We start from the raw sequence: 11,640 nt of genomic DNA, 5'->3' as shown, positions 1-11,640 counted from the left end.
AACTTAAATCGCCTAATTGCATAATAGCAGCAAACAAAAAGTTAAATGCAGACTCACAGCCACCTAATTGTTGGATTCTCTCAGACGCATATATTCAATTCCACTTCTGGAAATAAAATTTAGATAACTTATATTTGTTTATTATAAGCTTTATTTGAGTTAAAGATAGAAAACAATATACTTTTATTTGCAGTTTAATGATGCAAGTTCTTACGGCAATCTAAAATAGTTTACAATAATTACTTTTATATATAGTTCATTATATTATCCTTTTAGACATATATATAAGGAATAAAGCTAATCATTTATGAAGTTTAACAATAATCAGAAAATTTTCTTCAAAAGAATTTCCTTAAGTGTGTTGCTAGGTTTAACTCATAATTGCCAGATGCTTACATTAGAAGCACGAACCCAAGTCATTAAATAAAAACAAAAGCACATTTGTTAAAAAAAAAAAAAAGGTGCAGAAAAAGGTGCACAAAAATCATGCACTTATATATACTTTCCAAAGGGACATATATGTACTTTTAGGCACTGTCATCTCTTCAGATTTTCTGTATCAGCAATATATAGCAGGACTTTTGATGTCCAGATGCTAGTATAGGAAGAAGACTAAGGCAACCATGTGCAGAAAGCTTGTGTAATGTGCAGAAAATATAAAGATAGCATTTCAAAAGGTTTGCAGTGATAAATTGTTTGATACCTGAAAGGCATGGAGTGTCTTCATAGGATTAACAAATAAAAATCTAAAAATGCCAATGGAGTCATATAAATGTACTTGATGTATAGTCTTCACCTTTAAAAGGACTTTTTAAAGTTTTAAACAGACCAGCATTTCATTTCTGTGCTGTTTTATAGAGTGGTTATGTGGGTTCTATACTTTATAATAAAAAACATCTGTGAGAGCCAACTACTTCTCCTAAACCCTAGTGTGAAGTGGACATGTTCTAAATATGGAATGTTTAACATACAGATACTTGACTTCAAAAATGACAATCTTCAAAAATCCCCCATGTTTTATCATATTGCATAGCTGACAATTCATCTACTTATAAAAGTGTTCTGTTCATTCAGGCAGAATTTTGCTCCAGTCGCCTTCATTTTCCTTCTTTCATACTGTATAGTGGATCCACAAGTTTATTGTGCACATGCATTAAACCTTAAAGAAAAAAAGCACAGTTCTAGTTGTATTTTAAATTTTGAACTCTCTCTCATTTACTTTAGAAAACAAAAGACTTTATAAGATGCAGTAAGTATATTGGTTCCCATCTGATACAAAATAGTTTATTTAAAAAATTCAAATAGCAATGTTTCAGAATGTTTAAACTGTAAACTGATATTTAACTAGTAAATTTAAGTAGTACATATCAATTTACATTTTATGAATCTGCAGATCTAGCATATGTATAGGTGCTTTGGGAGTAACTGGAAGGAGGAGCAGTTCTTGTCTTCAGAGCTTCAGTATGACAAAAGAACAAATTTTAATATTGTTAATATATTTTAATTACATCTAAACGTTGAGTTTGAACTTCTGGCAGACTCCAGTGAGGGGCTCAGAACTGTTGTTACACCAGGACAGCCTTGTGGGACATTTGGTCCCATTCAAAACATCCATGGATATATCTGGTCCACCAAAAAGTACTTGAAATTTGGTCCTATCAAAATTGTCCATACTGGGTTCATATAACCCAGACGTTTATACTTTTGGTTTATAGGATTAATACATAAAAAAATACTATCAAGGGATCTTTTGGCATGGACCAACTGTGCACGGACCCTAGGACAGCTTTAGTTCTCTAATATATTACTATATCCATTCATCTGGCAAATTATTTTCCATATTTTGACATGGCTATTTATTTACAGTAGGGGTTGGTTACAAGCAGCACCAAGGGAGGTTTACTAAAACAGTACAGAAGAGAACCTATATTAAATAATTATTTCCAAGTAGATTTAAATTTCATCTTGTAACTTGTATGGTTGTAAATTTTTCTTACTAAAGCTTCAAGGGAAATATCTTCAACTTATGTTTTAATACGTACGCACTATATTTCTTTGGCGGGGGAAGATTGTCCCAATTAATGAACTAAACATTTTATATTTTAGAAATAAAAAATTAAACGAGTTAAATTTTCCAGGTTAAGGACACAGAGGCTGGGGAAAGGTACTCACATAATGTGGTCTGCTCAGGAGATGGGGTTATTGGATTGGGGAGACAGGGTTAATAAGTAGATGTTCCTTATCAGGAAGGCTGCAAAAGCACTCTAAAATCTAAACAGTGAGGAAGACCAGCTTTTCAGAAATAAGCTAAGACAGGGACATGCAAAGAAGTGTCCAGGTAATAGGAGAAAAAAACAGAAGCGGAAGAGTCTTAAAAGGCGAAGAGAGAAAATTCATCAGTGCATCTGAAAGTGAGGGAATACTACCACTAAGTACTCAGCAGGCCTACTTAAGTGTGTAATCAACACCTCAAATTTAACAAGGTCCAGACCTATTTGTTCCCTTCCAAACCATTTCTTTAAAAATCTTGGTATACGGTGCTACCTTTCACAATGAGCTGCTAAAGCCAGACAACTAAAAACCACTGTTGATTTTTTCCTCTTTCCTTTTTAAATTCAGCAGCAAGATCAGCTGGCACTACAGATGTACCTTGATTTACCATGGGGTTACGTTTCAGTAAACTCATGTTGAAAATATTGTAAGTTGAGAATGCACTTACATTATACTGTAGAGTATGGGCTGTTTACCGTCCTTATGGCATGGCCGCCTGGGAGCTGTGGCTCCCTGCCGCTGCCCAGCATCGCAGGATACCCATATGCACTGCACATGGGTAGCCCAGGACAAGATCAAAATTCAAAGCACGGTTTCTACTGAATGCTTATTGCTTTTGCACCATTATAAATTAAAAAAAAGAAATCCTAAGTCAAACCTCTGTAAGTCAGAGACGGTCTGTACTTTCAAAATACATCCCCAACTAGCCCCAGTTCTTCATCTCCATGACTACCACCCTAGCTGAAGTAAATGTCATCGCTAATCTATTTCCAGTTTCTTACTTTCATTCATTTCCCTGCCCTATAATACAATTTCTGCACAGCAGACGACCTAATTTTTTAAAACAGAAACTTGATGATACTATTTCCCTACTGAAAATTCTCCAGGTGCTCTGGTCACTTAGAAAATAATTTAGATTTTATTCTGTTTTCTTTGTTTATCCTTCTGATCTCATGTCCTCTCATTTCCCCCCTTTTATGCTGTACTCAACACTATTTTGTTGCTGTTATCTCAGAAAAGCTAAGCTTGGATCCACACTTGCTGTTTGATTCAGCCTGGAATCTCTTCTGCCTGATCAAAGCATGACTCCTTTTTGTTCATTAGGTCTCAGCCCAATGTCACCTGAAAATGAATTAACTGCTTCACTTTCTTTAAAGCAGGTTTGACTCAGAAAATGTCATTTTCTACCATGTCTCCAACTAGAAATGTCCAGGACCTTTTATATTCACTGCTCTAAGTCCTGGGTCTATAAAGGTTATGGCACACAGTGGGAGCTCAATAAACATTTATTTAAAAAATTCTGCGAAGGTTCGGTGAGACGGTGGTATCTAGTAGGATTTTTAAAATTTAAAAACAATCTAGAACACATTGATAAAAAGGACGCAGTAGAGAGGGAGAGAATGGAGACATGCAGAAAGATTGTGTAGTTCATGGTCCTTAAGTTCGGACAGAAAAGGATCAAGGGCATTGGCAAAGTGGCCAGACCTTAAAGGAAAGGATGCTTGAGGATTAGGGGAAATGTAGAATCTTGGAAGTAAGACTGGAAAGCCAGAGGTTAAACCTTCCATGCAGCTGGAGGGAATGAAGGGTCAGAAGGCTAAAGTGAATGGGAAAAGTTTGAAAACTTTAAAACTTGGGAGCAAGTAACCCAGGAAATAAAAGGATTTTTGTGTAAGTACCAAATTAAGCATAAAGGAACTTGATTGGTTCACCCTCTACCTCAGGATATATGGCAGCCATTTAGCTGTCTGGCCTTATTTACAAAATGGAGCAATCTCAGCTCAAAAATTCAACACACAAAGCAATATACTGAACATATTACATAAAAGTCTTAAAATGATGTTTAATTTATACTTTAATATCTCATATTTGAATGTTTCTATAGTGATAGTTCCTGTGAAGTTACACATCCCCCACTCCCATCCCCCCTCCAGCATACTTGTGTTTAGAAGATAAAAAGCCTGTGATGAAAATCCATGAATATGTGGACAAACCAATAACTATAATGAATAGACTTTTATGCAAAGCTATCCCTGAGGGTGTATTCAAACAACTCTAACTTATTGGCATTTGTGCTTTGCTGAATGTGTAAAATTGTTTTTCTCAGTGTAATAAAACCCCTCCCCATAGTTAATTTTACATCCTTATAGGGAAGAGATTACCTCTTGGATGTTCAAATGCAAGAGTTCTGAGGGTAGCCAGACAGAATTAATCTACAAACATTCTTTCAGTGAACATTCTCTGTGTTCTTCACAGAGGCTAGTTTTAAACTATACTAGCCCTTCTGGCCTACATTCTAATATTGGGATTTTCAAGGCTTAAAAAAAAAAAAATCTAAGGTAATCATCACTGTTAAAAACAGTTAAACACTCCATATTTAAACATAACAATAGAGAATACAGGGAAAAGTAGAGCAGTCAATACTGAACCATCTCTCACTCCCAGACTGATGATAATTAGAAGCTGTCCACCTGATAGGAATCAAGTATAGCATCAACCTGTAAGCCTAGGATACAGAGCTACAGAAGGTTCCAGGGATCCTTGAACCTCCCACATTTACAAACGTGTGTGCATGCACGTGCGCATATACAGAGGGTTCCAAAAAATGTATACACATTTTAAGAAAGGAAAAAAAAATGTAATACTCAATATATACCAATAACCAAAGATGAATACAAGTCATGTGTATACATTTTTTTGGCACCGCGGTATTCGTGGCATTTTTCTGAGGACAGTTTTCACCAGATTGTCAGTGTCATTGACCCCACAAAGGTGAAGAGCCACTGGCACATCATCAGTCCCGGTTTGCTTTTTGCCCTTAATCCATACAGTCCCTTTTGTTTCAAAGTATAATCTAGCCCCATTTTATCAGAACACATTAACTGTTCTGTATTAACAGGAACTTTCCCTGCTACTATGCAGCTCATCCTCAAATCTGTGCTTCTGCTTATGCCATTTCCTTCCAACCTAAATACTGCCCTTCTTCCAGGGCTCAATACCAGGAGCTCAATTAAAGTTTTCTGCAACTGCTGTTTAACTGTAACTCTCGCCCTCATTTAATATCCTATAAACTTCATAGTGTGACTGACATAATACAGTACCTTAAACTGATAACTATTTCATAGTCGTGTTCATCCATCCATACACCTACCTGTCCAACCACCCACAACTTATCAAGTGCCTCCAATATACCTGGCATACTTCTATATGCTGAAGTAACACAGTGAACAAAACTAAAGTCCCTACTTTTGTGGAGCTTTTATTTTAATTCAGTATGTTACATTTTATTTTCTCAAATCACTTAATGAGCCAACTTTATGAAGAATGTCAACTGCTTTCAGGCAAGGATACTTCTTATACTTTTGATTAACATGTTAGACAATGTACTCGAAGGGACTTTAAATAACCCATGTTTCTTGGCTGATGACACTAACTTGAAAATATAATTCATGTTTACCAAAAATATATATTAAAAGGTAATGCTTTATAGCGCAAAGGAAATATTTGCTAATGAAAAAGATTTATTGGATATCTCCAAACAACCAATCTTATTTAAAACAGGATTTAACTAAAAAGTTGAATCCATTTTCAATAACCATCATGTAAAGAGCAGTAGAATGGAGTATGGAGAGACCCACAAAGAGAGGGGGCCACAAAGACCGTTGTAATTTCAATCATAAGATTTAGAAGATGTTGGGTCTTCTAGAGGATCAGCTTTTAAATCATTCTGCTTGATACAATTCATCTATCATTGCTTACAGCTTGGATCGTGGAAAGAATACATTAGAACTTTAAAACATCAGGTGAGTAGGGAGGGTGTTCCAACACAGTTATTTGTTCACCGGCTAAAAACTCCCTCACAGACAGTGCCGTGTGAGCTGGTGCATTGTCGTGATGCAAGAGCCATGAATTGTTGGTGAAAAGTTCAGGTCGTTTTCATCTAACTTTTTCATGCAGGCTTTTCAGCACTTCCAAATAGTAAACTTGGTTAACTGTCCAGTTGGTACAAATTCATAATGAATAATCCCTTTGATATCAAAAAAGGTTAGCAACATCGTTGCAACAAGTTCGCGAACTTAATTGTCAGACCTCATATAAAACTATATAATATGTATAAGTTTATAAATATAATTATCCTATCCTATTTCAAAATACCTTATTGTAAAATGAGTTTTATATATATATATATGACCCATCCTGAAAGAAGCTGATACCCTGAACCTCTTCAGAAATATATTGTTTCAAAGTGGAAAATACAGTGTCCTCAAAAAGGCCAATGCAGCAATTCTCTCATGAATAGTTGTACACTGCAAAATGTTCCAGTAAAGCTTAGATTCTGGATAGGTGAACTGAGAGAACGAAATACATGTAATCATCTACTTCCCTTCTGTTTTAAATTATCTTTAACATATGTCTAGACCTTTTTGGAAGCAATAAGTAGGATACAAAAAAAATATATAATTTAGATCATATCATAGCCAGTGGGGCATTAAAACAGAGAACAAAAGTGCAGACTCCAGTTAAGCCTGGTTTCCCAGCTTGCCACATATGAGTTGTGTGACTTTGGGTAAGTGACTTATCTCTATTAAGCCTGTTGGCTTATCTGTAAATGACATTATAAGAGTACCCACTTCATAGACTTGTGAGAAGTAAATCAAGTATAATGTGCTTCGAATAGCACCTGGTTATATAAGTATTGGCTATTCCATATCTTACTAAATATTCTCTAAAATTTAAAATTTTTCTGATGAAAACTAAATTAACAAAATCAAATGGGTTTATCTGGGGATTGCTGGTACTAGAAAAATGGCAATGCTAAATGAATTTCCTTCAAACAGGCATTAAAATATGTGGATAATGAGGATTCCTTCTATTAACTTTTTCAAGAAATCTAATATTTGTGATGAAATCTAAAGGACAATGTGGACATATGTGGCTAAAAGTCCATTGAAGAGCTGTCTTATTCACAAATCATCACAGATACTCTGCTTTTATCTATCAAATTGCTAAGAAGCTAACAATTTTTCAATTTAATGTATTTTGTGGCTTGGTAAAAAATTGGTACTTTAACTGATAAAAATTAAATGGAAATAACCTAAGTGTTTAACACCAAGGAAATGTTTAAGTAAATTATGATATGTCTGCTTGACTATTACATAGCCATTAAAAATACTTTTGAAGAATATTTAGTAAAAAAGGAAAATGCTCACAACTGACAAGTGCAAAAACAGAACTTTATACACATGATCAAAATTTTGTTTTAAAAATTGTGACTTGGCAAACTTCCATTTGTGTATCACCCTCAAAGTATTTGCCATATTCACACATTTACCTTAACTATGAATTACTGGTTTCCTTTAAATTGATGTATTAATTTTAAAGTTTACGTACTATATTTCATGAATGAAATGCTGCAGACTGAAAGATACATCATTATTTTATGTACCAATAAGAAAAAATGCTACCAGATTAACTATGATTATGACATCAATTTTAAACACATCCCAATTTCGGACAAGATAAATGTGAAAAAAGATGTGTCTCAGAGGCCATGAAATACATTAACTTCTTTAACTTTGTCAAAATAATGATATTCATGAAATACAGGTTTGATTGATTCAGGGTAATTTTTCTAATACATGTTAAGTAAACAGTTACTAGAGGAAAAGATTATACTTTTATGTATTAGTATACATATTACATACTTTATGGGTTATTCATCTATATGTATGACCTATTACATAACATTTTCATATTCGCTATATAAACAGGTGCTTTATAAAAAGTACCTATTTATACAGCTTGTTTATGTGTGTATTTGTATGTGGAGTTGACTCTTCAGCAGGGAATATGTTCTAAACTGAGTACAGTCAAAATTTTCCTTGAAGAAGCTCATTACATTAAGCATATGTAGTTATATATATATTACCTGGTATGGTAAGGTTTAAGAATTACTGAACTAAACTGTAGGAAAAACCAAAAGGAAAATACACATGCAGAAGTTTGGGTAATCAATCTCCTGCTTACTTCCAGAGTTGATGCCATACTGTTTGACACTTAACCATTATAATTTCAATGTCTGGGAATAATTTGTTTGGAATTATGAAGATTAAATAAGATATTGGGCAAACCATTCTATCTGCTGATTAGATTCTAAACATAGCTTGGAGAGTAGGACAGGTAAACAAGAAAATCAGAAAGGATATATACACATATACATTTCCCTTTGCATTATTTAATCTTGTATATTTAATATGAAAGTAAAAATTTTATTAAATTTTGGATTTCAAGAAAAATCTTGTTTACTAAAAATATCGATTGAAGAGATTCTCTTCATGGAAGAAAAAAAAAAGGAAACTACTCTGAAAGCTATTAATCTGAGGTGAGATATTCCTGAATATTGTTTCTATTCTTTGTAAGAACTGGCTGCTGTTTCAGGCACAACAATGCCAGTGTTCAATAGGCCACTGCGCAGGATGTAACTCCACAATTATATTAAATTTTAGTTATTTACAATGGAATATTCTCACATTCTGCTTTTGAAATTTCAATGCTCACCTTTAAAGTATTTCACAGTTTTAACTCTTAATTCTAAGGTAGCATCCTCATCACACACAAAAATAGTTCGGGGATGCTGCTGGAAAGCTGAAACAGTCCACATGTGATTGACTCCTTCTTCTATTGCTTTGTAGAGAGCAAATGCCTTGTGTGCGCCTGTTATGAGGATCATTACCTGAAAAATCATGAACATTGCTTGTTAATTCTTAAAACATATTCCAAATGATTGAGAAGCTGTTTCTTTTTCAGAAAGACTTTATCATCAACATCCTTCTGAAAGTAAAATAAAAATAAATAGCTCCATATTTCTTCATAGTTCAAAGTATTTATTTCTGTTCTTGAAGGTAAGAGGCAAGCACAAAAGTTTCTCCTGGTTTAACAAAGTGAAATAGTATCCTATTATGTAGTATTAATGAACATACCCTACCATATGACTATTAACATTAAATCCTGATGTGCAGAAGACCCGGAGAATGAAGAAAAACAAAAGAGCTGTTTTGCAAAAGCAAAATTACAGGTCAACAAAGAATTGATATAACTAGGAATGATACAAATTATTCTAGTCCAGATAAGCAATAATTACTACTTTGGAAAAGCAAAGTAATCTAGAGAAAGAAGCCTGAAGGTTGTCATTGAACATGTGCTATCTAAAGTTGTCCTGGAACAAAACTAGATTTGAAGAAGGATGTGGGATCTACTGAAATGCACGAACTGCCCTGTAAGCACACATGACTGTGAATATTCTTATGAACTACAGGAAACCAAGCTCTTGGTTCCAAATCCGTAACAGCCTATGAGGTAATTCAAAGAACATGCAAAAATGAGTGAGTGTATATATGTCAGAATTAATCTTTTATCATTTTTAGCAGTCTGTTAATCCTAAACAGTTTATGTAATGGAATACATCATCTCATTACAACTGTTAATTTAAAAATGAATATTAAGGTGGTTGTATTCTAAAGTATCCATAACAAAAATTCTGCATATATTTCATAACCAGATCTAAACCAGAGGAAATTAAAGATTAACGAACCAGATATTTCTTTTGTCAAGACTATTTTTTCATTTTGAAGCGACATCTTGTTTAATATCAAAGCCCATGAGTGCATTAAGATATGAATGAATTTCTAATGTTTTTATTGATGCTTCTTAAGTATAGAGATCTATGTTCAATGAAGAATGGAACCACATAATTAAAAGCATGTCTTTCAAAACAAAAATTAACTATAAGACAAGCACTGCCTTAGTTAATTAGTTTTCCTTGCTAGACATTATTTACCCATTTTATCCCCCTTAAGACTGATATGTGGTACAGAGTTTAAAAACAACAAACAAAAAAATTCAGGTTTTTGCTCCATCCTGTCTTTTTATTCAGACTTGTTGAAATAAGGACCCGGGAATCAGGGTCCCATACATGATTATTATACAATCTGGCAGAAATCTTAGAATAGCACTTGAATAGTCTCTGTAAAGCTACTTTACTGGCTTCTGTACCACGTGCTGCCCTGTCCATGATTTGCCACCTCAGCATCCTGAGGCTGCTGTTTCTTCTTTGCGTTGTGACAATCATTACTTTTTGGGAAAAGTTGCCCATTGTGACCCTGAACTAGCATCTTTATGAGATTCAGCAGGAAGAGAAGTCCAAACCCATCATTAGTTATTCCATTCCTTACAAGAAGGACTTGCCTTTTGACATTGTAGAACTCATGGAGGAAATGGAGAAGAAGAGGATTTTTACCAAATTATATTTAAAGTGTGGTCTTACCAGCCATTGGAATTCAGAGACTTCATTGCTTATTACAGTGCCATCTTCAACAAGGAAACAGGCCAGCTCAGCAATGCTGACAAGGAACTAATCATTGTGACCAGCCTGGCCAATAGATACCCATATATGTGGCTGTCCACAGTGCCTGGTACAGGGTCTACTCCAAGAACCCACTGCTCTCTAACTAGATCTGTGTGAACTGGACAAAGTCTGACTTTCCTGCTCAGGAAAAGGCAATGCTGGAGTTTGCACTTGCTAGGTATTTCCAGAGCTGATGACATGTCTATTTCAAAAAGGTCAAAGTGCCTGGTTTCAACCGAGAAGATCCCTGGGATATAGCTATCATTTCTAGATTTTATGCATGTCCAACTGCCTTCCTCATTTTGTCAATCTTGTTCCTAAGAAGGAGTTCTATTTGATGGGCAGAGCTATTGTCAAAGACACCATGAGTGATTCTGCTGCTCTTAAAACATAAAATCCTGTATGGAAAGGCCAGTGTTTACATTTCAGGCACATCGCATTATTAAACATCAATTGGGAAATAGTTTTTTAAAAACATCTAGTCAGTGGATGGGGAAGAAAATAAATAAACTTGCTCCCTGCTTGCTTGATGAAGTAAAGCCTAAGTATTGGGAGTACCCAGGGACGTGATACGTGGGCCTAGGGGAAACCTTTGCCAGTTTCAGGAAACCTTTGCCAAACCTTTGTTTACTTTTGTTGTGATCTAAAAAGCATCAGGAGCAAAGGAGTTCAGAGGTTGCTTAGGCATTTCTGCAGAACTGATACCTGAAATTTCAGGTATTTGGAAATTTTTTAGCTTTCAAAAACAGTGTTACATAGATATCGGTCTATGTAGATTGTGATTTGAAATCAATTCCTTGTTAACGGTGTATTTAAAGAATTTCAAAGGCAGTGGGTAAACAGAAGCAGGCACAGATAAAGTTGTGTCCTTAACCTCCAGTGATTTTTTTTTTTAACTGATGGGTTATAAAGTCATGATTACCTATTTTAGTCCTTATGTATTATTTTAGGTTTTAGTAAAATTA

The 11,640-nt window shown here is 34.6% G+C and overlaps 1 protein-coding gene across 3 annotated transcripts in view; it reads right to left on the bottom strand.

The window, feature by feature from the left end:
• Window positions 1-19: 19 nt before the first annotated feature.
• Window positions 20-11,640, bottom strand: part of GNPDA2 (glucosamine-6-phosphate deaminase 2) — a 30,233-nt gene continuing 18,612 nt past the window's right edge. For all 3 annotated transcript variants that reach the window (XM_033105813.1, XM_033105815.1, XM_033105816.1), the window contains 2 exons: window positions 8,830-9,004; window positions 20-1,159 (listed from right to left, as the gene is read on the bottom strand). In XM_033105813.1, the coding sequence (XP_032961704.1) occupies window positions 1,098-1,159; window positions 8,830-9,004 (237 nt within the window). In that variant the 3' untranslated portion in view covers window positions 20-1,097. The remainder of the gene's footprint in view (window positions 1,160-8,829; window positions 9,005-11,640) is intronic.

Source organism: Rhinolophus ferrumequinum, chromosome 5 (assembly GCF_004115265.2).
Source record: "Rhinolophus ferrumequinum isolate MPI-CBG mRhiFer1 chromosome 5, mRhiFer1_v1.p, whole genome shotgun sequence".
In the NCBI taxonomy this organism is placed as follows: Eukaryota; Metazoa; Chordata; class Mammalia; order Chiroptera; family Rhinolophidae; genus Rhinolophus; species Rhinolophus ferrumequinum.
Note: the sequence above shows the minus strand (reverse complement) of the source record. Positions and strands in the feature narration are given on the sequence as shown.